Source organism: Tachypleus tridentatus, chromosome 10, assembly GCF_004210375.1.
Source record: "Tachypleus tridentatus isolate NWPU-2018 chromosome 10, ASM421037v1, whole genome shotgun sequence".
NCBI lineage: Eukaryota > Metazoa > Arthropoda > Merostomata > Xiphosura > Limulidae > Tachypleus > Tachypleus tridentatus.
In genome coordinates, this window is record NC_134834.1 from 147,983,528 (window position 1) to 148,009,396 (window position 25,869).

At 35.7% G+C, this 25,869-nt stretch overlaps 1 protein-coding gene across 13 annotated transcripts in view; it reads right to left on the reverse strand.

Moving 5' to 3' along the window:
- Positions 1–25,869, reverse strand: part of LOC143230575 (zinc finger protein rotund-like) — a 288,029-nt gene that overhangs the window by 79,642 nt on the left and 182,518 nt on the right. For 10 of the 13 annotated variants that reach the window (XM_076464373.1, XM_076464370.1, XM_076464369.1 and 7 more), the window contains 2 exons: positions 24,872–25,119; positions 1,125–11,275 (listed from right to left, as the gene is read on the reverse strand). In XM_076464373.1, the coding sequence (XP_076320488.1) occupies positions 10,085–11,275; positions 24,872–25,119 (1,439 nt within the window). In that variant the 3' untranslated portion in view covers positions 1,125–10,084. Of the gene's footprint in view, positions 1–1,124; positions 11,276–24,871; positions 25,120–25,869 lie in introns of those variants that run through there. The other 3 variants (XM_076464368.1, XM_076464372.1, XM_076464366.1) reach the window with 1 other exon arrangement.

The window sequence follows — 25,869 nt, forward strand, 5'->3', positions numbered from 1 at the left end:
AGTGTAAGACTAGAGGGAAGGCAGCTACTCATCACTCTTTTTACCAAAGAATAGTGGGGTTGACCATTATATTATAACGCCCCCACGGCTGAAAGGGCAACCATGTTTGGTGCGACGGGGATTCGAACCCTCGAACCTCAGATTACGAGTCGAACGCCTTAACCCACCTGGCCATGCCGGGCCTCGTAGAGGGGAGTCTAACGACTTATTAGTGCTTAACTTTTAACATTATTTGTCTTGTTGTTGTTACGCACAAAACTACACAATGAGTTATTATATGTGCTGTGCCTACCACTGGTATCGAAACCCGGCTTTTATCGTTATAAGCCTTTCGGAAGACCACAGAACTACTGTGGGTGGCTTTTATTTTAAATACAAAATAAAAGACATTCTGTTGATAATTAGTTTTGTATTTTGAAATAATATTTTTCGAATTTTTAATATACTAACATACTTTTAAAAACTTTTTTGAAAAAAAAAAAAGAAAACAAAAGTTTTGGGATCACATCAAAAATCGCCCTACTAGATAATGGCTAAGCGCATTGCAGTCATTGTAACCTGGATATAAATTGCTTAAAACCAAAATATTTATTATTACTTGTTACAATGTTATTCGCAATAATACAGATATTTGTTTTTCAAGATTCCCTTTAGTAGTATTGTACCTAATGTGGCTAAAGGCGAATAATGTTACTTAAGTTATCGATCTGTTCAGTGAAAAACCTACTGGACATATTAATTAATTTAAGCATATAATAACAGCAACTTTTAAAGAGAATAGGTTCTTATTATAATGATTACAACTTTCGACCCATCGTATCGGAACATCTCAGGTAAAAAAAAGAACAAAAACATTCGATACTAAGAGTGGACGCACTGTATCAATTAAAATCAGTTCTTACTTGCTGTTATGGTATTTTTGAATTAATTAATAAGTTATCGATAACTTGAGCACATGAAGGAAACTTTGAATGGATAATTTTTTGGAGTTCACGGTAGTTTAGTGTATTCGTAACTATGGGCACTGTGTTGCACTCAGCATTAGATAATTACAAAAACCATAACAACGCACAAAAGTTAACCTGCCATTGTTGGTTGAGAAATAAACCAGATCACAAATATGGTTCCCAAAGCATAACTTTATTAGAGCAACACAAGCTATTCACTGACAGCGTACAGCGACAAAATGATCACACAGCAATTGTGTTAATAATATACCTTGTCTTACAATAAAAACTTCAAAACTGTTCTGTTTGTATTTTTTAATTTATTTCTTGGTATTTCAATTAAGCGGAGAGTCCGCCAGAGGGCATTGAAAAGCTCTCTTTTGTCAATTGCCATTCTGCCAGGAATAAAAGTTAATGAAACAAACAAAAAAGACAAAACATTTCAAACACGACTGGCTCAGTTTACAATAGAACCAACTATTAAAATTACGTCATAACACGCGTCTTTCAAAGCCTTTTAACAGTTTGACTGGGTCTTTCTTTACAATAAAAAAACTAAAAATGACATGTTTCTTCGGGAACAAATCATCATCTTTCGGGGAATTGCTACACACACACACAACAGATTTAATACAAACCTGCACGGGTATCTATCTATCTGCCAATCAGTTAAAAACGTTCAAGGGTAACGCCATTTCTGTTCTTCTCCCTTGACTAACTGATGTTCGACACCCGTCATTTTTTAAAAAAATTATTGTCGCTAAATGTTTCACACAGATTATTAAAATGTTTCCTAATCATTCTCAACAAAAACTAAAGGTACATTGTACAAAAAAGTAATAAACATTTCCATCTTAAACTATCGGCAAACACTTTACATTTATATCTTTTACTAGGATCTCGTTTCGAGCTTTAAATATGACCTTTAACCTCCATGTAGAGCCGTAGGTTTTTAGAAGCTAATACTGCATTTATATGAATGGAAAGTACATCTTTACGCTTTAGTTAACTCGGCAGCGTTTGTAACTAGAAAACCTTTTCTTCGGTTATCACAGCTTTTTTTTTTAGTGCATTCATTCTGTTAATGTTTTCCCTCTCATCTTGTTTTGAGCAAGAAATTCGACATAATAAACTCGATAATTATAATTACGAATTATTTTAAAAAATGAACAAAAGCGATAATACCGGTTATATTTTATTTTTTGTCTTTGCAAGTTTACAGAAACAAAAAATGTGTATGCAGAGTAATATTTCGAAATGCTTTAAATAAACTGTGAGTGTATTTATTGAGGAACAAAAAATCTAATATCGAACAAGCAGTAAAATAATCAATATTTCCTCCACGTCTTCATCCGTTTCGTGAAGACTTAGCTAAACCAAAGCTTGTGAACTGACCTCATACTGACTGGATGGATGTACGTAACATTATTGGGTTAATAATTTTAATATCAGTCCAAGGATAATAATAATACATACACAATATCTGATAACTAAAATATCCCATCTCACGTTAACAGAATATTTTTAATGTAGATTTATTTACAAGTAAACAAGCTTCATGCTAACCATTTTCTGCTTTCACATAACAGTAGAGGGATCAACTTGAGAGAGTAGCCATAACCATGAGAATACTGTTGTTTTACAGTAGTATCGATCAAACTGGTACAACGCTTGCAATTTCGAGATAAAAATCAAATTGTTTCATTGTTAATTTTAGTGACTTCTGAAACTCTGGCATCTTGAAAGGGATTTCTTGGAACTTTCTCAATCAAAACTGACTTCTTATGTTTTTCAAGATCCCAAGCAATCTACCTCCTGAACTAGTTAGACGATTTGTTTTTAAAGTAGGGTTCTAACGTACAGAAAAAAAAAAATCCGTTTGAAAACCGAATTTCTAATTTGCTCATATAAATTTCTGAATTACATTAATCCTGTGATGATAAGAAAAAGGGCAACATACACACTTACTGAATGCCATCATTGTCACATCTGTGTTTCACATACTCACTATAAGTTGGGAAAAATAATTAAATGTTAGTGTATTCTTAACGGGATGACATTTTGGAGTGAGTAAAATACAGTTTGAAGAAGGTTAAAACCCTCTTTTTAGTGTTCCGGGACCAGAAATTGTCTTTTCAGCTAAATTAGTTTTGTACAAACATAAACTGTAAAACTCTGTCTTTTAAGGTAATGTTCACCACCCACATTACAACAAACTTAACAAGATTTTCGTTTCGTGTCCTCTTGTTGACTTTTTACTCGAAATAAGTTTTACACTTCTACAGTTAATGAAATGGGTAGGTAGGTTCGCAAATATAATAACCATGAGATTTTGTTTCCATATAAGATTCCATAAAACATTTTACTGTTATTTTGTTGCCGGGGAAACATATATCCTATTCAAAAATTTAGAAAAAAAAAATGGTATTAAACTGGGCATGAATAAAAAAAAATCGCTATAAATAAGGGGTTTGCAACAAACTGGGTGCTTTATTGTGCGTTCCACCAACTTGAAATAAACTGAATGCTTAGTGCAATTCTGTTAAGCTTATCCAAACTGCAAGTCTCGCCAAGATGGTATAAACTGGGTGCTTAGTGCGAGCCTCTGTCAAGTTGAAAAACACTGGGTGCTTTAGTGCAAGTATATGGTATAAACTGAATGCTTTAGTACAAATTCTACATGAAACATGTCCTAATTTTACTCGCAGAAGTTATTTGTTGCGAAGGCAAACCAGAAGAAACCTACAAAACAATGTCATTAGGACGTTTAATACTTCAGTTGGAAAGACAACTTCACCTGAGATCTTCGTTGCAAGTGGTATATTTAAAAAAATGATAGAAGGTGTTAAGGCAGCCGGTTTATAACATGCAGGGTGCACTAAAAGTAACGACATTCAATTAGCTTTTCTTATAGTAAACGACCTGAAGACTTCATTTGAAACCAGAAGTTTTTCTTCTGACCTGTACGTGAATGCCTGATCTTTAAAGAACCAGTAACAAATACTGAAGTAAAATGCCATCTGTTGACAACATGGAGAAAAAATATTGAACCAACATTAGTTTAAAAAACAAATATATCTTCTATAACTTGCATAACGCGATACAGTTATAAAAACAACATGATTTCTTGTAGCATTTGAACATCCTAAAATTATTTTCAAAATGAACTATAGAATTTTAAAGACAAATGTTCAGCTGAATTTGAAAAGTAATAACTGAGAATCTTAGAAAAAATATGTTACTTTGTAATAAGATGAGAGTGACTTACAGTATGATTTTTACAAATCTCTTGTACGTTTTCATGACTTAGTTAGGTAGTAGAGGACTTACTCGAGTGTCGTTTGTGCCGTCATGTTGAAAACACAGGAATCGTGAAGTATGGTTTATACTTTTAAGTGCTTGGTTATGTAAACGCTTTGAAGCTGAAATTAAAACAAGTATTTTCCAACCGGAATGTTCTCCTTAATTTGTTTGTTTGTTCGTTTTTTGAATTTCGCGCAAAACTACACGAGGGCTATCTGCGCTAGCCGTCTCTAATTTAGCAGTGTAAGACTAGATGAAAGGCAGCTACTCATCACCGCCAACTCTTGGTCTATTCTTTTACCAACGAATAGTGGGATTGATTGTAACATTATAACGCCCCCACAAGGGCTGAAAGGGTGCGACCGGGATTCAAACCCGCGACCCTCAGATTAGGAGCCGAACGTCTTAACCTACCTGGCCAGGCCGGGCCTTCTTCTTAATTTATAGCTTTATGAAATTAAATCAAAGACAACACCACACACTTTACACATCCAAACAGAATAATTCTAAACAAACGAAACTTAAAAACGAGTACAACATTAGACAGCTACGTGAAGGACCATGCGTTTAATACAATTATAAATTATTTATGTGTAATTAATACTAATTAACAAGACCCACCCAGATTAAAAAAAAACAAGCACATATGCATTGTTTAACAGTATGGCATGTACATCTTATCTACCGATTTTTTTAATGTAATAAACTATTCACACGCAGTGCAATACATAAACTGCATTGCCTGCACTAATACGCACTTAACGCTCAGGTCCTTTACTAAAAAACTTGCGTATTGAAAGCCATCAACAAACTAAATAATTTTAGACAGCGGTAACTTCATACGCTGTTTATATTTGCCACCTTAACAACACAAATAACGGTTTATATGTCAATCATCATATATACATGTCATAGCAATGCACAATAGTTTTTTAAACAAATTTCAATTCATCAAATTAAAGCTCATAAAATTCCCGTTGTCTCGAAGTCTACCTTTTAAACATTATGACTTGATTAAGTTTTTATTACTTAGGTGTCTGTAAACTATGTACTATAAATCCGAGAAAATGTAAACGTGTACGTTAGGTTTTCCATAACTAGTAAAATGTGTGTGGATATCCTCGTAGTAAAGCGGACCCTTTCTTCCTGATTAAGATGGGTGAACAGTCAGTGAAACATTCCAATGTCAAGTTTTGAGGTTCCCGCCGCCATTATTAACTTATGTGACGTGAAAGTCCGTATAAAAAATTATATATATACAAGCATCTACACAAATACGTAATTGTGTGGTGTATTCGTTTTTCGTTAATTGACTGTAGTTTGTTCTCTGGGTTTTCATATTTTTATTCCAATTTATGAGAGTTGTTTTCTTCAAGAAAATTATTACGTAGTTGAAAATTTGACTGGATAAGTTTACAACAAAGGTAAACAAATTAGAAAAGTATACGTTATATGCCTGACCACATAAGTTGCTAAATGGGGGTCAAGATGTAACCATCCATGAAGCGCGGGAGGAAACATTTGATTATTTTCGTTGAATGTGGTGATATTAATGTTGTCTAAAGTTTTGTCTTTGTTTGTTGTTTTTCTACACTTTGTAAATATGTATTACCTACGTGGGTGAATTTTAGTGATGTCTGTGGATTCATACCGCTAGAAACCTGGTTTCGATCCCCATCGTGGATAAAGCACAAATAGCCCATTGTGTCGTTTTGTGCTAATTCCAAACAATCAATCAAAAAACCATTTGGGGGGGTGTACATTCGCAATTCCCCATCCCTTACACACACATATATCGGCAAACTTCGTCATAATATAATAATATTATGCGATATATATATAATATTATAATATACATTCACAAAACCCTTAATACGATTTAAAGTTTACGACAATCGATTTCCTTACGAAGCTAAGATTCGAACTAATTCATTTTCACGATATACCACAAACTGGGAGATTAAAACACGACGTAGCTGTAATATATCAAATTACAATAAGAAATCTGGTAAGTCTTCTGGACTGAAACACTTAAAAAAGTTTATCTATCTCACTGTAACGTGTACAGGTAAACATCTCTTATAGTGCCAGGTGTTTATTTTAGATACACAATAATAATAATAAATTGAATGTTGTTATCCCTATATAGTTTGAAGGAGAATATATCCTTTCTTCTTGGTAATTAAATATTCCAAACTACTCGAGCCCATTTAAGGTTACACATGTCCTAAAATATGATTATAAGATAAAAGCAAACCAACAACTAATAGTACAGAAAAAAAATATTGACTTGATGTTTCGATTTACAGCTTATTTGGGAATATCCGTAAGTTAAAAAACATGCCAGAACTTGACAAACCTTTTACCTATTTATTTGATCACATCTGTAAATATAGCCTAACTAGAGATTCGCAAGCACGCGCTTCCACGTGCGCTCGTGCAAAACGTAGATCACGACTAAAGGTAAATTAGCTTCTTGTCTTTCTCCAACCCTTAATTCTGTACGAGATAATACTTTAAAATCATCTTTATCTATAGATGTTTTTAAATTAACCCTACACTGCAGAGCGTAATGTTGCACGTTAACTATTAATTGAAGTAAATGATACACAGAAAAGATATGGTGACGTAGCAGCAGTTAATAACTGATTTGAAGCTGTATTATCACAATGGTGGTAGAAATTGCGAAAATAAAGCTACATTCATCAGAAATATTTTACTAAATGTGCTTAAGATAAACATATTCTTACTTCTTTCTTTCTTTTAATGTTCACATCTCATGCTGTATTATAACCAAGAGTGCAACATTTTTCTCGTGATTCATGGCATGCGCACGTTATACTGACCTCACGACCACACAAATTGCAACATTAAGCATCCTTAATGTAACGTCACTGTAGTGTCTTTTGACTGAAAGGCAACACACTGTGGTGCGAGTGTTTAAAACAGGTGATAACTCCAGCCAGTCTTCGAACCCCTTTTGGGAAAAGTAAAGTGTTTGTACTGTCTTTGTTTTCGCCTATCTCTGTGGCATAATGTGGGAAGAAAATAAAGTATAAATAGATTCCAGTCACAAGTGTGGATGTGTGGTAAGGTTGGACAGTGACGGTATGAAAATCTTTTTGCAACAAGTACTTATAAATCAAGTTAGTCGGTTGTTTCCAGCGTAAAACTAACCAAATGGTTGGTTATCTGTGCTCTATCACTTGGAGGAAAATGAACCTGGACTAAGTCCGTAAACTTGTCAATGGCTCACTGAAGGGCTACGAATCTCGCGCATTCAGTCACGTTGGTTTTTGTTTGTAATTCAAGCTTTCGGTATTCGAAAATATGATTAAAATCAAGCTATTTTCAGCCATTTAAAGTAAGCTAACATTAAAGTATTAAGTGCTTGTCTTCTCTCAAGTGTTCATAGGATTGTATGCTTGTTTTCTTTGCCTTACAAGTACGATCTTTACGCAAATTTATAAGAAGTCAGTTTCAGTGAGGCTATAACTGGATTAAGCAGATGCTACTACTGTTGTTTATGGATATGGGTAGTGATTATCAAGTTAGTTTACTGGTAGTACTGTAAAACAAATCACCCGAATTCAATATAATATTTACATATCGAAAAATAACAGGGTTTCGTCTCGTGAAACGACACCTACGAGTTTGTGCGTGTGTGTGTGTGTTTATTTCTTTTTTAGCACAAAACTCTACAATGACCTATCTGCGCCGTGCCCACCATGGATATCAAAACCTAATTTTTAGCATTATAAGCCCTGAGACTTATAGTTGAGCTACCGGAAGGGGGCCGTCTTTTACGAAGGTTTAGGTTTTATTTAACGGACTTTCTTATATAAACAGGCAATGTTTGCTCATGGCGTACATTAAGCCTGTCAAAAAAAAAAAAAAACAACTTCAAATATCGTAAGTAGTTTTAAAACTACTACAACAATTAAAAACTCCAATTTAGTTTTTCGTGGGGTGTCTTACAATGTGCGCTATTGTTACGTACGGTAACTATGGCAGCAAAAAAACGCATATACACAACTATTTTGTTTTATACAAACGTGATGTTACGTAATAGTAAAGTACAGTTTAAAAAAACAGGATGAAAAAGGCCTTGAACTAACACTACTTAGTTTCAATTACGAAAAAAAAAGGATGGTTTGTATATTACAAGAAATACACTATGTAACACAAATTTTGTTCCTGGATAGTATGTGTTGTTTCTTAATTGCTTATATTGTAAAAGTACAGAAAATGGCCATTATTCCCTTCAAACTTTGCTTTTGTGACCTGGATAATGAAATTTAGAAATTAACCTATTTTGCTATGTAAAAAAGGGCAAATTTACACATTTTATTTACGTAAGGTCTGAATAAAACAACATATGAATCAAGATTTACTTGTATTTATACTAAAGTTATGCAAAAATGAACAAAAATGTTTAGAAGTGAGTAGTTTTTCGAGATTTGCAACTGTAATGTAAATCACTTTCACGTATCAGCCCCCAAATATAGTCTCCCATCATGTTTTCGTTATATGCTCCCAGGTCACAAAAGCAAAGTTTGAAAGAAAAATAGGTCTTTTCTATTTATTTTAGTCATAATCAACTGGGAAATAACACTTTCTGTCCAGGAACAAGAAAAAATAAAAGTTTGGTTACATAGTGTTATTGAATTATGAAATATAAACCGTTTTGAGCAATAAAGATACGCACGGAACTTTACTATTCCGCACCAAAATAAAGTTCAGACACGTATAGTATGATATTTTGCGAATCTTGTACTTGTGTTTTTAATCTCAAAACTAACAACAGATTTCTTTTTTATTACCTCCCCACTCTAGCGACAGATTTGTTAAGAAGTTTAATCTGTTACTTACCTTTCTTCAACTTACTGTGTTGCGTAACTATACCTGACCTCATTTGTACAAGTTTAGTAACAACGTAAACACCGGTACCTGTTTCGTGTGTGTATGTATATACATAAAAGCATAAAACAGTTCCATAGTAGAAAAACTAATAACGGGCTAATTATCACAGCAAACACTTTATAAGCTATGATAACTGACTCTTTCTTAGGCCTACATTTTTCTCTCTCTAACACCAACACAAGAAAAAGTGTTTCAATTCATATGTTATATATATATATATAACTGTAAACTTTGTTAAGCATACGGTTATATGGTTATACATACATATTTACGTGAAACTGAAACTATGTATCAAAAGGCACAAACATGAGATGATGTCATCTATTGCTCAACTAGTTACCATGGTTACAAATCATATACACACTAGTCTATCATCAAAAGTACGTTACCAAGACAGCAGAACACAGAAAAGTCCATCTGTTACTTGCATGAACATGGAGTTCTGCCACAAACTTTAACTGGAATAAGGTTTTATACCAAAATTAATAATGGTAACAAAAAGTTCAACCCACGGTTTACTTTATAAACCATTTCTGTTAGTTGTGTTTTTAAGAATCGTAAGATTTATTAGCGTTAAGTTCTTTTCTGTGTTGTTTTCACTTTTGCTGTTTGCCACTTTGTAGCCAGACAGCAGTTCATACACGTCCAGTTACCTGAAAATTTCTTCACCGGTTTCAAACCCCATGTACTGTTATTTCACATTAGGCAGTTCTTTCCGATCTTTCAAGGTTTTTTCTTTAACGGTTTATGCAAGGATAAAACTAATCCACCCTCACCTTATCGTAAAAGTTTGTTTGTTTTTTTAAATTGAAGAAAAACAACCATATACCACAACTTTAAAAACGGTGTCTACTGTAAGGTGTGTGGAAAAAACACATTAAGGTACACACAATAGACATAAATTCAATCAACTATGGTTGACTCTTGTCTTTCAGAGTAATCGGATGTTCTGTTCCGGCCATTGATGGCATGGACGCATAATTTCTTATTTGATGTAAGGAGATCAGTTGATTGGGAAACGAATTGTGAGCGGGTTTCAAGTCCATGGAACTCATCTGCGAAGAAGGTTTGGGAAAATTAACAGGTTCGTACGGAAAATATGACCGCGATGACCCTGCTAATGACAACTGTGATCCTGAAGAGACTGGCAGCATTCCAGATTGGATAGGGGTAAAGGCCGATGATGTTTTGCTACTAGATACAGACATTGGACCGCCATCATACTGGAGCTGAGGGGATCCCAAGTGACCTGTGTGCACCATGTCTGAATGTTCACGTGGATTGTGGTTATTGGATGTGGTGTTTCCATTACCTCCACTTCCAAGAGACTGCCTATGGTCCAAATCTCGGGACGGTAGATGAAGCCGAGGATGGTCTCCAAGGGACGACTGGAGGCACGTGTCTTGGACGTGCGGATGGTTACTGTGATGAGAAACCACAGATGCGCCGGTTGAAAGACCTACAGAAGAGTTCTCCGAGTACGTGTTTTCTGGTCCTGGCGAAGAAACAATGTTTTTCGACCAGAAGTTATCCACGTGAGTTCGGGCCACAGGAGTCGGGGGCGTTGTAGAGGTGTTGCTGCCGAGGACTATCTGGGACCTCTTGTCCATCCTGTCCGCATGTTTCTGCATATGTTTGGCTAGATAGGATTCCTGGGTGTAGGATTTTCCACAGTACTGACAGATGTGGGTCTTCAGGTGCTTCGATTCCTTGTGTTTAGGGATGTGTTCCAGAAGACTTGCTTCATCAGTGAAACACTTGTAGCAGCTGTTACACTTGTAGGGCTTATCAGTCTGGTGACATCGGGAATGGGACTGGAGGTTGGAAAGCTGGCTAAAGGCCTTGTTACAACCAGGATGACGACACTTGTACGGCTTGTCCCCGGTGTGGGTCCGGATGTGCTGCTGTAGGTGGGACAGTTGGGTGAACTTTCGCTGGCAGATCTCACAGCGGTATGGCTTGATCCCCAAGTGGATTCGCGTGTGCTGGGAGAGGTAAGAAGAGTTGGCAAAGGCCTTGGAGCATTGGGAACACTTGTATGGTTTCGCCTCACGCATATGAATCTGAGTGTGTAGCTGCAAGTCTGCCTTGGAACCAAAGATCTGGAAAAGCACAGATGAGACGGGAAAACACAATCAGTGAAGTTATCTTGTTAAAACAACATCTTTTTAAGTTTTTGGAATGGCATACCACACCATTCGAGGCCAATTCCGTCTGCCGAGAGCACGGTTCCAAATTTTATATATATTTATATGTATATAATCTTATTTTATTACATTTTTATTTAAAAATCAAAACCGAATACGGATTTCCAATATAATTAGGGCAACCCCAGGGTCCCAAGGCAGGCTATACACAGCAGACGAACGTGGCGCCATCATGGTGTGGCGAGCTTAATGGACACAACCGGATTGGTCATCATTTCAAAAAAAAAAAAAGAGAAAATGTTTTAAGATTACAAAATCTTTCTAGTCAATCCGGTTAGTGCCTCAACAGTAATATTAAACATTACAATAAAATCGTAGGTTTTCAATTAAAACCATCAACACATCCTTAAATAATAGCTTACTATGAGTTGAATATTTCAAGCAAGTGAATTTTGATACTGAAGAAAAAGAACGAAGGGTTATTAAATCAGACAATTTAAAATACGTCCGTGCTGTGATGGAAAGAAATTATTTTGTTTTATTAAATATTTCATTCAGATATCTTCTTTAATAAGCTTAAATAAATATTCACTAGAAAGCTAGGATGTAGAATTATATACGGGCTCCCTTCTACGTTAAAATGCTTCTATTTATATATTATTGTCCAATGAATGATCCTGTTAGCGGATCAAAAGCGCGCAAATAGAAGTATTTTAACGTGGAAGGGAATCCGTGATTAATTCTACATATTAATTTACTTATGATTCTTAAACAATGAAATAGCTAGTTTATTATACAATTTGAAGAACTGTTTCTCTAAATGAACCAAACATAAATAATATTTACGATTACACTTTGACTTAGAAGTACTGAGTGCTTTACAATAAGTACAAGAAACGATAAGAAACGCCGTTAACATACACGTGTAATAAGAAATAAGTAATTGTTCACAAAAACAAATTTTATTAATACTACTGTCGACAGTATGTGCTGATTCGTTAATATCATTTTCCTAAAAAAAAACATTTTAATGGATATTATATTTCAAGACAAAGCTGTAAATTGTCAAAAAACAGAAAACATGTGTCTAGACAATGCTGTATGTTGCTAGGTGACACTAAACGTTGCATTACTATTAATATGTTTTTATATCACAGCCTTATCGATTGGTTTATGGTGAAAAGGCAGAATGCTCTTAAAGTCTTCATTTTATTCAATACAAAGAAGGTAAAGTGGGGAAAAAATTGAAAGAATTGTAGACATAAGGTGACAAAGCTTGACTTAAATTGAAAGAAGTGTTGACATAAGGTGACAAAGCTGGTCTTAAATTGAAAGAACTGTTGACATAAGGTAACAAAGTTTGTTTTAACGACAACTGCAATAATAGTTATTATAACCTTTTGCTGTTGTTTGACGATAAATTACTTAGTAATGTCTGTTTGTTGTCCATCCGTTGGCGAGTGGAGATAATCCAGTATATGTCAATAAAATATATCAAAATAACTTAATATTTATTACCTTTGATCGTGCAAGCTTATAAAAGTAATTTTTTCTTTCTAAATTTAACGATATGAATAGTAATAGCAACAAAGCTTCCGAAGCTTTGGTTGTCTACACCCAGTGCCACCAAACGGTGTCGTGGTGAACTTTAGTTAAGGTTTATATTGCTAATTTTCGGAGTTCGATCTATATATACATTGGGTACAGCACAAACATGTTTTTAAGCGATAAATTAAATCAAGGCCTTGATATAAGTTCGTAAACAAGCCAAAAAATATTTCGTATATAATGTTAGAAATGAAACAAAATATTTTGTAGTATTTCCTCCAACAGAGCTGTGTTACCTTTTGCAGTTTGATGTATTTTAATGTACATAAAGATATTAGTTGTTTGTATGAACATTGATCAAACTTCAATACAAGTGATAGCTCGATTTGTTTCATACAACAACAAAAATGTTAGAAGACAATATCCACAGAACTAGGTGGTTAAATCTTACTCGTTTTATTTGATTTCGCGCACAGCTACTCGAACACTACAGTGCGCTAACCGTCCTTAATTTAAAAGTGATAGACCAGAAGGAAGGCAGAAAGTCAACATCACACATCTCCAGTTCTTAGGCTGTTCTTTATCAATAAATAGTGGCATTGACTATAACATTATAATGCGAAAGGAGCGAACATGTTAAGTGACCGATTTTCGAATCCTCGAATCGAGCGCCCTAACCTCCATGCCAGGCCTCTATCACGAGCTACACACGTTATTTTGTTTTGTTTATGATAAAGTACTGTAAACGAAAAACAACGGAAACTTAAAGTTAGCGCATCCACAGCCCATGGTTAAAACATCCAATATCTGTCCCCCACTCCCCTTTTTAAGGCCTAATTATGGATGATTACACCTGTGTAGAACATGCACACCAAAAACCGGACTATTTTCTAGTGTTCAGACAGTATTATCTCTTAAAAAGGAAACCCCGTGATAACAAATTTATTCAGGTTTCTAGCTTCATCTAACATTTGTGTACGTGTTTCAGCTTCTTCATTACTATTATGTAACCCAGGAGGTTTCACCAGTTATTTCACTGTGATGGTTACAGGTTAACAACTATTCCCGTGCCAGGTTTATTTTTAGGTGCACAATAAAAAACAAAACAAAAATAGGTTTATTTTAATACATTGTATGCCTTTTCTCAAACCTGAAACTGGTCATCTTGGAGTACTTTGAAGGGGAATAAGTGCATTTTTGTCACATTTCTAATCCTTCGAGTTAGGGACATACACAGGGCCACAGCAGTGAAGGTTCGTCCAGCGCTTTTGAAAGTCATTTTTAATTAGTCACTGTAATATTTCGTTTTTCTACACGTGTATGTTAACAGCTTAATCATATAAGATGAACATAAGCCACGCTGGTTACATATGTCAGCTAACTATTGTAGTTGTAGATTTCCTATTATTTACAGGAAAGGGAAATTAAATCTTATCATGGTTATCGTAACCACGTGGTTTATTCTCAACTGTACCACTGCCTCTCCATCGCAAATCTGTACGCCCATCTATTACATTTTATCTTATCCAAAACAATTATTTGTTTTATCAGAAATTCCATATGAGAGGGTCACCAGTGAATGAGTTGTTGTCACAAAACGAGCTTGATTAAAAAATGGATTGTTGTAAAAACAGGCTTAGTTTAAAAAATATAGGAGAGATAAAGAAAGTTGATGTTGAATAAATCCGATAACACGTTTTCTGATGTGACACGTGAAGGTACATGTATCGTTAGGATATAAAATGTATGCGGATGGCGCTTTCCTACATATGTGTGTGCACGCAAGAAAAAATGTTGGTTAGGAGTGTGAGTTACATTAAAAGATAAAATAAATTTTACAACAAGGGAAATATAGTTTTAAGAATTTGACAAATATGCATACGAACTCGTCCTGCTAGTAACTGCACTAGCTACGCATTTCACAGCGAATTTAAACTTCGAAATTGTGAAACTAAACAACTTAAAACTAACAATCGTAAAAAAAAACATTCTTAAGAAAGAAACTTTTAATGTAGAGAAAACAATTGTTGTTCGCTCCTCTACATAGTGCTTTCTCTACCCATACCAGCCGTTTTAAATATATAATTTTCTGTACAAGTGGGTTTTCTCGTCATCACGGAATTGTGTATTTCACAAATGTTTCATTAAACTACCGTTTCTCATCATTCGGCTGACTATGGCCACGTGGTTAGAGCGTTCGACTCGTAATCGGAGGGGTTGCGGGTTCGAATCCCACCAGACCAAACATGCTCGCCCTTTCAGCTGTGTGAACATTATAATGTGACGGTCAATCCCACTATTCGTTGGTAAAAGAGTATTCTAAGAGTTGGCGGTGGGTGGTGATAACTAGCTGCCTTCCCTCTTGTCTTACACTGCTATATTAGGGATGTATCGTCAATAAACACATCCATCTTGCCCATCAGTCACACACCACAGTATAATCAATAAACACATCCATCTTGCCCATCAGTCACATACCACAGTATAATCAATAAACACATCTCATCTCATCCATGAGTCAAATACCACACGTAATGTCAATAAACACATCCAAACTGGTTTTATAAGAAACAATAAGAACTTTATCAACCAGTATATCATACCATAGTGTTTGAAATGTAACTGGTTTTATAGGAAACTATAATAAAACTTGTCCTAATTTATTTCTGATATAAATTTAATATAAACCTAAAATCGGTTTTGAAAAACGCAAGTGTAAATTTATTAATAGTCACTGACGCTCATTGCTTGATAAGATAACGTTACAAAAAAAAAAAGAGAGAGAGAAAGTTTGGTTTATTTTGAATTTTGCGCAAAGAATACACAAGGACTATCTGCGCTATCCTCCCCTAATTTAGCAGTGGTAAGACTAGAGGGAAGGCAGCTAGTTATCACCACCCACCACCAACTCTTGGGTTACTCTTTTAACAACGAATAGTGGGATTCGCTGTACCATTATAGCGCTCCCACGGCCAAAAGGGCTAGTATGTATTAGTGGGATAGGAATTTGAACCCACATTTGCGAGTCGAGTGCCCACTAACTACCAGGGTATATTAGGCCTAAGATAGATATTATTGTACAAAATGACAGTAATTAAATCCTATGATTAAATTTAATTTAAATTTGTTTTTGATGGAATAGAAAATTAGTGAATGAGAAAAAAAAACTGTCAAGATATTCAGGAGTTCAATCCTTCTTCCCCAAGTAATTTGACGAAAAGTGGCCCATTTTCTGACAGAGCCCCCTATACTTAGTGCAGTTTTCATTAGTGAAGTGTCTCACGTGGAAAATAGTAAGGAACATCGATAGTAAATACAAGGTAATCGTAGTACGAAGTATGATTTATGTTATCGCCCATAGCAACATTCCACTGTGCTAGAATTTCAAATTGAAATTGCAATATTTTTGTCATTACCATTGCTTTAATGGCTCGTATCACCAAAATCAAAGATGTTGCTGCTAATGATTGCAGTATGCCAAGAAAAACACACGCAAAATTCCACGACTGATCAAATGTTACCGAAGTGACATGACTTGTTAGATGGTCAGCCGGCCCAATTTTCCATCTAGACAGGCAATTTAACCCTATCAAGCTGTCCTTCGGAGGGAAAATTATTCAAGTTCATTTCAGTTTGTAGAAAACAAGCGTTAATTACGAAGGAAAATGCAGAAAATAGCGTAAACTGAATTTCCTGTCGAATGTACAGAAACCGTGGACGTGATTCATAAGCTTGGATGCCTAGCTGTCGCGTAAGATTTGGTAAACAACAAAAATTATGGACTTTAACGTTTTCTGTCACAACTAATAGCAACTGATACATAGTCTTAATTTTCAACTTCCTTTATGACCCCTTCCCCTCTACTTTATTTCCCTTTTTAAAAAAGGCTTTAAAAAATAAAAAAGCTACCGCGTTTGTGATTGGATTGTTGGCCAGACGACGACCCCCAGGGATATCATTTGGGTCCGTAATCATCATTATGTGTGTCGCCAGCCACGCAATCCAGCTCTCCAAAAATTACCACTTGTCTTTTCTGGATAAATTATTGTAAGTGTTTAGGTATGTTGAAACCTTCAATAGGTTTGTTTTAGTGAATTATTTCGAGAAAGTTCTCATGAAACGGAACCAGTTTTTTTTTGTGTGTGTGTTATTGTTGTTTTTTACCATTCTTCGCAGTGAGGCGAAACGAAACTGTTGTCGATATCTGTTCTGTACTTAAAACATTTAGAAAGTAATAGGTATCGAAATCTAAATTTTAGCATCGTAATTGCCGCGAAACAAATTACTGGGGGTACACCATTGTTGATGCTATTTTACACGTACCTGTTGAAAAGAAATGCTAACAAATTGTTGTAATTAATTTAACCTGTAAATAAAAGAAAATGCAATATTTAGGTTCTACGTAACTGAATAAGGGAGTGCTTGCAATGTGCTATAAACGTTTAAAGTGTGTACAGTACGAACAAAAAATGTAAACATATTTTTGTTTATTCCAATATTACTTCACAATACGTTATCTGTACTCTGTTCACGACGAACAATTTTGTTTGTTTTAAATTAAATACAAAATTTCACCATCGGCCATCTGTGCCTGCTCACCACCCGGTTCCTGGCGTTGTAAGTCTGTAGACACAATGAGTCGGCCCCAAATTTTAGCGTGGTAAGTCCGTGAAACTACGGGTTGTCTTTTTGACAGCTTATTTTTATTAGTTTTAGTGCAAACCTGCAAAGTGGTCTCTCTGCCCACTGTCCATCGGTAGGAATCGCCAAAATTCTGGTTTTGTAGGTCCGCACACTTGACGACGACCCAACGAGGGGAAGGGACATTTTCAAACACGTGCACATGTCTATTCCTTTGAAGAAACTAAACCATTTACGACAGGCACGTGCAACGTCTAGCGCACCCTGGAAGAAGTTGTACGTAGCTGATTTACGATATTTCAAAACTTGGAATATTGTCAGTTATAACTCGTTTACATAACGTCTCGGTTGAATGTCTGTACGTGCGTCTCTGAGTACCGTTTCTCGGTCACGTCTGATGGCCCATAAACGTGGATCAGTACGTATATGATTACCAACTCGTATCGTCCTGACGAATTAACCTACACTGAATATACATAACATTGAGTGTAGTCGTAGAATGTTCACTACCAAACTCGGTACACCAAACCTCCTTGATAGTATTCGTACCAGTAGACTTATGTGGATTAACAGGTTGCGGCACTACGTGAGCTAGGTTATACTGTTTTGCAAAGACGTCCACCTTTTTTTAATACATTTTTATTAAGGCATGGGTTCGAAACTTTTCCCAAATAACAACCCGCCAGAGTACAGTTTTGTTCTGTTAACAGTAGTCTTGGTTGGCTGTTGTAAAAGAGGCGCGATTTGGATCTGTGGTAAACGAAACGCGTTCGAATCCACGCCACAAATTACGTTTTGAGTGTGTTATAAGAATAACAGTCAAACTCTTCACGTGGATGGCGAGTGGTGTGCTGTGACAGATGATCCTGGTAGTTTTGCAGGAAATACAGACAACAAATAAAATAGAACTACATAAAAATGCAAACGTTTTATCGTTTTAATTACTGCGAATCACTGTTCGAGAACTGCTGTATTAAAAAAACAGGTTTTGTGTTTTAATCTTGTAAATACATGTATGGAATACTGTCCAAACTAGGATATGGAAACGAGAGCTTGTAATACGAGATTTGTGAGGAAAGACAACTGGAGTCATGTAAAGTACAATTTACCAAGATACGTGAAAAACCGCGTTACTTTTTCATTGGCAGGTCTGAAGGCTTGTAGTGATAAAACCGGGTTTCGATACCCGTGGTGGGCACACATAGATTGCCCAATGTGTAATTTACGTCACAAAATCGCATGGATAGTAACTGCGAATGTCAAACAAATAGAAAATCTGGAAAGCATTGAAATTGCCAAACTTTTCCACCGGTTGTTAGAAGAGAGAGAAACAAAAAGGAAACAACCAGAGATCTTCATGAAAGTCATGACAAGGAACTGAGATGTAGGTTAAAGGTAGCTTTTTGTTACAGGTTGAGCAAAAATGACAAGAACATTCTTGATGCTCCCACCCCTTTCTGAGAGCTTGTCGAATGGATTCTTCCAACTCTACTGTAGTATAAAACCTTTTCTGTTTCGCCCATGCATTTAAAGTACACACACATACATATTACAGAACTATTAGATAAATTAGCATGCGAAATAGCATTACAGTATACTTAACTAAAGTTATCTTAAGTTACATTAGTAGCAGTGTTTACAATTGATATATATATATATATATATATATGTAACCATAACAACAACAAACAACAATTTAGGATAGTGTACACACTACCGAAACAGCTAGAGCAAACGGATAAAACTAGAAAACCGAATCAATCTATGGAACCCACGTTGTGTTCACAGACCGTGTGCGTTGAACTTATCAAGGAAAGCTTTCGTTGTAGCTTCTAATATAGTTATTGTTTTAAAAGGGGTTGGGGTTGGTCCTGGATTTCTTTGGGGCTTCTTACTGGGTGTAATTATTAGAGGAACTTACACCTTATCCATCCATATACTGGGTATAATTACCATGAGTCTTATGTGCCATATATTGTGGGATTTAACTGTCATTTTTATGACGCACTCATGGCCCTGAAGTAGTAAGCGCTTTTTCTCCGTTTTTTTAGGAGATAACGAAATATGAACCATGGAAAATTAGTCCCACGGTTCAACACACAACCGAGTAGGTCGTACCTAACCCTATCTACACGAACTGAAGGAGGTATCAAAATATCTTTCCTTTTTTTAACAGGAACGTTGATATTATTACTGTCTTCATCTTAAGGATAATGGTACCAAAATCACATGCTAATTGTGCAAATTTTGATAATAAGTTTTTTTTTCATTTCAAGATGTTTTACGCATATCATTAATCATGTGTTCTGTCACATCATTGCAAGGCTTTTCGCGTCCTTTAGCTGCAAGGGCGTTGCGAACAATTTCTCCGTCTATTTAGATTTATCGTCGGTGGATCGATGGTAAGTTTATGTACATAGTACATTAAAATCTGGGGTTCGACTCCTCACAGACAATCATTCAGATTTAAAGTTGTGATGGTAGAAGAGCAGGTGGTACTCGGCCTTCTTTGAACGATAATTGAATCCTCTCTTTTTACCAATTTTTTTTTAAGAGCTGTGCTCATAACTTATGAATGTTTATCCTAATGCAATCAACACGCAGTTGAATTTTAAACTTGCTTGGATACCGAATCTTTATAACTCCTAGAAGTTGTCGAAACTGTACGTCATGGTAATATCATACTGTACAAAGCATTCCAAAGTAGCGCCCCCAGCGATTTGTCTGCGGACTTAAAACGCTATAATTCGGGTTGCTATACCGGTGGTGAGCAGAGTATAGACAGCCCATTGTTTTGCTGTGTGCTTAACGTCAAAAAACTTCAAAACTAAAATAACTCCTACAAATTTGCCAGTTGTTTTTCGATCTAATCGACATTTCTATTCCGAAACAAACTTTATTCCGATATAAATAGATCTTCATGTGGGTGCTCAAAAGGAAAATACTCCCTCGATATTTGTTTATTTTTAGAGTCTAAGTTCCAGTTAACATGTCCATGTCTCGCTGTAGCTTTAGGTTATAAGTACATACATACATACGATTTCTGCTTAGAGTGGTGACGCTGAAATTTAACACTTTCTTCATTAACAAGGGGGGGGGGGCAATAAAAACCCGACTAAATAGATGGTGTCGTGTAAATACTCGACGAAAAGGTTGAGTATCTCATATTTAACATAATTTTATTTTTCTGTTGCACATAAAACGCACATCTAGCATTTTATTATCTAATAATTAATACAACAACAATAAAAAAATAGAATGCTTGGTTCAACTTCTTATTACCACGAGTCCATACACATAACTCAATTTTTTTTTAATAGCACAAAGCTACACAATGGGCTATCTCTGCTCTGCTCACCACGGGTATCAAAACCCAGTTTTTAGCGTTGTAAGTCCGCAGACATACCGCTGAGCCACTGGGGGGGCAACTCAAAATAAAACAAATATTCATGGATTAATTTTCGCTCGTGTTTTCCACTCGGGTGTGGAAAAAGTGTGTGTGTGTGAAAATTTTAAGGAGAGCCATCAATTAAAAATTTAAATTGATATAAATATTTAATACAATGGTCGTAATAAATAAATGCAGTATTACAAAAATTGTTTAATCTCGAAGTCTACGTTTAAGAAAGGTTCAGTTCAATCTACGCTTAGATCAACGTGTGTTATTGTGTTGTACTAGTTTAGGAGACTTCTGTTCCTCATCAGCAACCCTAAAACACGAATTAACCAAACAGAGATAATCTGGACCTATATCACAGTACGGCTATACAATATAATGAAGTGAATAGTTAATAGCCAAGGGCACTTCTCTTTCATTTCACCATTTATGTTTCCTCACAGTGAACACAAAGCACTTTCACACCAACAGTACGTTCAATAAAATGGTTTGTTTGTTTCTGAATTTCGCGCAAAGCTACACTAGGGCTATCTGCGCTAGCCGTCCGTGATTTAGCAGTGTAAGACAGTCACTGTAACCTGACGTTCATTGCTTGATAAGATAACGTTACAAAAAAAGAAAGTCTGGTTTGTTTTTAATTTTGCGCAAAAGAATACACGAGGACTATCTGCGCTATCCTCCTCTAATTTAGCAATGGTAAGACTCACTGTCAACTTTTTGGCTACTCTTTTAACAACGAATAGTAGGATTGACGGTAACTTTATAACGCTCCCACGGCTGAAACGGCGAGCTTGCTTGGTGCGACGGGGATTCTAACCCGCGACCTTCAGAATACGAGTCGAATGCCTCAACCCACCTGAGCACGCTGGGCCTAATAAAATGGTCATTAAAGCTTTATATATTTTCATCAAATGACACAAAACGAGTTCATTATAATTAAAAGCTGAAAAATAATGTGTGATCAATATATCTAGATTTTTCAGAGGACCCCTTGTCTCTGCCTCTACTCATATTAGGAAACAGGAAAATCATTTCATTTTATCTTACACAACTAAGATATTTAACACTATCCATCAATCTGAATAAGTCAAACAAATATTTCTTATAATTTTAAAATAGTTCCCTGTAAAGTGGCTTCTTATATGTTAGAGGTCAGTCGAGTTCATCAATCAACCTCTTGTCGGGGACTAGTGGAACTATCTTTAGACGTATGTGTGTGTGTATGTAGTGTTTAAATTGTCCGTTACTGACCATAATTAATCTTTATTTACACAAAATTACACTTCCCCACAGCAAGAGGAGGTTTGTACTGGTGAGTCAGGAAATGCAATTTAAACTGCATTTCTATAGTGTGTGCTCAGTTGAATTTACGATATTTGCGCAGTTGGATTACAATATTTATTCTCACACGAGATTCAATATATGTGCGAAAGAACAGCTAAAGTGTGTTAAGCATTTTTCAAATTTATACGTTAGCGATGACGAGACATGTTAGATGTAAGTTTCGTGTTCATTTCACTGAAGTTGTTTGCGTACTAGCGACTTTGCTTGATCACTCTTATAGGACCCCATCGAACCACAGTACTCTACACTGGTCTCTGTTTAAAACGAAGACTGCTTCTCGCAAATACATCAAATAGACCTTCACGAGGGCATTAAAACTACAAAACTGGCTAAATAATCTCAAACTGTTGAATAACAGTGCAGTTTGACGAAAAAATAGTTTCTGACAACAGTAAGCAACATCATCAAAGCGTGCACTCTTGTAATCAATACGAAACTACTACAGTTTGATACCTCAAAAACTGAAACATTTTAATTGTGTAACCCCTATCCTACTGGTTTGTTTTGAATTTCGCGCAAAGCTATACGAGGGCTATCTGCGCTAGCCGTCGCTAATTTAGTCAAGACTAGAGGGAAGGCAGCTAGTCATCACCACCCACCACCCACTCTTGGGCTACTCTTTTACCAACGAATAGTGGGATTGAACGTCACATTATAACGTCCACACAGCTGAAAGGGCAAGCACGTTTGGTGTGACTGGGAATCGAACCCGCGACCCTCGGATTACGAGTCCAGTACCTTAATTACCTGGCCATGACGGACCAACTCCTATCCTGCTCAATGATTGATGTCTATTTAGGCTTATATTTAGTTTGTGTATCTTGCCGTTGTCGTGGAGAGCTGAACTGGTGGGTGACTACACTTTATGTCTGCCGTGTTAGTTATACCAATACAGTGTACTGTCGTAGACAACTGAACTGATTGGTGGCTACACTTCACGTCTTTAGCAATAGCGATACCAGTACAGTGTATTGTTGTAGACAGGTAACAAGGTTTGATCCTCAGATCCACAATCCTGCATGCTGACCACTAGGCTGCACTCGATGTCAAACGTGGATACTAGGTTATGATTGTATTTGCATGAGAAAAGGGACACATTTGTTCCCTCTGATATAAAAACACAACAGTGTTTTTCATAACTCAAATATAAAGACCCTGGACTAACTTCAGTTAGATCGATGTATTCTCTTTTGTATTAGTCCTAAAAACTGGGTTTGGAATAAAAATGTGAAACGATCTCTACGTAGTTCATCAGTATCATTGTGAATCTTTTGATGCTTAAATCCCAGTAGCTCTGCAATAAATAAAATTTACAGTAACTTCTGTGAGGCTCACTACTTACCTTCACTTATTCTCTTATCTTATGGATCAATCTCACGAAATTTCCACCTGCTGTTTCAAAATTACTCAACCTCGAGCAGTGATTAAAATGGCTATTTGCCAATCTACTTTATCAAACGGCTTTGATCCAAAAAGGAAAAAGGGAAATCGTTAAATGTAACCTTGACCAAATTATGACAGATCAATTTGTAACTATATATATATAATTCCTGATTCTTTCTCCTTTTATGCAGTTGTCTGTCTGTCAGTATACATTTTCTGCATCTCCAGTTCACATACTTATTATAACGAACAATATAAAATGTTGCACTATTTCCTACAAATGTCATTAATTAACCTGGATAAGTGAGTCCTGTAAGATTAGTTGTTTTGTCATTTCATGTCATAATGAAATAAGTTCTAAAATATATGTATATAATTTCCAAACTAATCCAGGTCCTTACTATAGAGAGTCTGGCAGTGACCTCAGAAAGCCAACTGGTCTGTATCTTACTCCGCCATATCTAATATTGGGTACTTTCGTTAGCACTAGGTGAAATATGTCGATTTTCTCTTACAACCTTACGTTATTCGAAGCTATAAGTCGTTTCAGTCATATGGATACAGATGTATATATATATTGAAAAACAAAGTAGTCACAGTAATTCGAATACATGTCTTTTTGCCAAATGCAATGTTTATAGCCATTGACAGCATGTAAAGCTTTATCGAATGTTGTTTATTTATAAGGTTTGCTAAAAGAGATTTCCAATATGGTGGCGTTGAACAAAATGTAGAGATTTGTCACATACAGAAACAACACACTGTTATTTTGTTATTAAACAAGCTTATAGTATTATGAAAGACAGAAAATCCTTTGATTAGTACAGTAAATAGCTTTTTATTGTCACGAATCTTTACAAATATTTAAACTGAAGCTCCCCTTGTGGACTTTTAAGAAATCTAATTGAGTTGACGATAGTCTCTAGGCAATCTATTTTTAGCTAGTAAAGACCTTGCGCATAAAGTCACACATCACAAATATTTACATAAACTCGTGGGTTGATCGTAACATTACGTGAGTGGTACGTACTACGTGTTGCTGTGAAACTTTTATATATAACATATTAACACAATGACTTAGTTGTTTCTTTCCCTACCAGTACAGATCTATGTTGTGGACTGAAGTTGCTTTTATTTAATGAACAGTGGAAAATAATTTTTCAAGTTCTGTACTTTCACACTTCTTTGAAAAACCAATTACGTCGAGTCAAACCAACAACAAACTCAAACATTCTCACCTGAGGGCACATTTTACACTGGTACTTTCGTCCTGTTCCGTTAGTAGTGGCGTTGTTCGCATTGATGGAGGCGGAGCTTTTAATGGCTGCGTTGATTGGCTGTGGTACGACTAACATGGAGCCACCAGAACTTGGACTGGACACTGGAGGACTACCACCATTACGATTGCCATGGCTACCATACATGCTATGCATCTGAGGGGATTCCATTGGAGGTGAACGCCCCTCTTCCAGCATGCTGACTGGGCCTTAAAAAAAAGATAACGAAACATATGGACAATGAAATGAAAAATTCCTTTATTACTGAGGTATCTGGTTAAGGATTGAATCTATATATATACATGGGGGGATAGCATCGGATCAAACGTAAAGATTGTCAAAAAATATATTTAAAAAAATGTGAAAAGGGTCCATAGCGCAGTGTCACATACGCTGAAGCTTGCTTTGTTAAGTAATCCCATCGTGGAGTTAACGTTAAAGGTTTGAAACGGAGTTAAGCTTTTGTTGTGTCAAAGTGAGTTCCTGTTTATATTGAGATTTTGTATCAGTGGAAGAATCACTGTTTATTTGTATTGTTGAATCCTACATAAATTAATAAAGTAGAACACGCTGTTTGTTTATACTGTTGCGTCCTAAATAAATTAATACAATAGAACACATTGTTTAAATTGTTGGATCCCACAGAAATTGATAAAGTATAACGCACTGTTTGTTTATATTGTTGAATCCTAGAGAAATTAATACAATAGAACACGCTGTTTGTTCATATTTCTGAAACCTACAGAAATTAATATAACAGAACACGCTGTTTGTTTATATTGTTGAGTCCTAAATAAATTAATAGAATAGAACATACTATTTGTTTATATTGTAAATCATCCAGAAATTAATACAATAGAACACACTGTTTATATTGTTGGATCCAATAGAAATTAATACAGTTGAACACACTGTTTATATTGTGAATCCTACAGAAATGAATACAGTATAACACACTG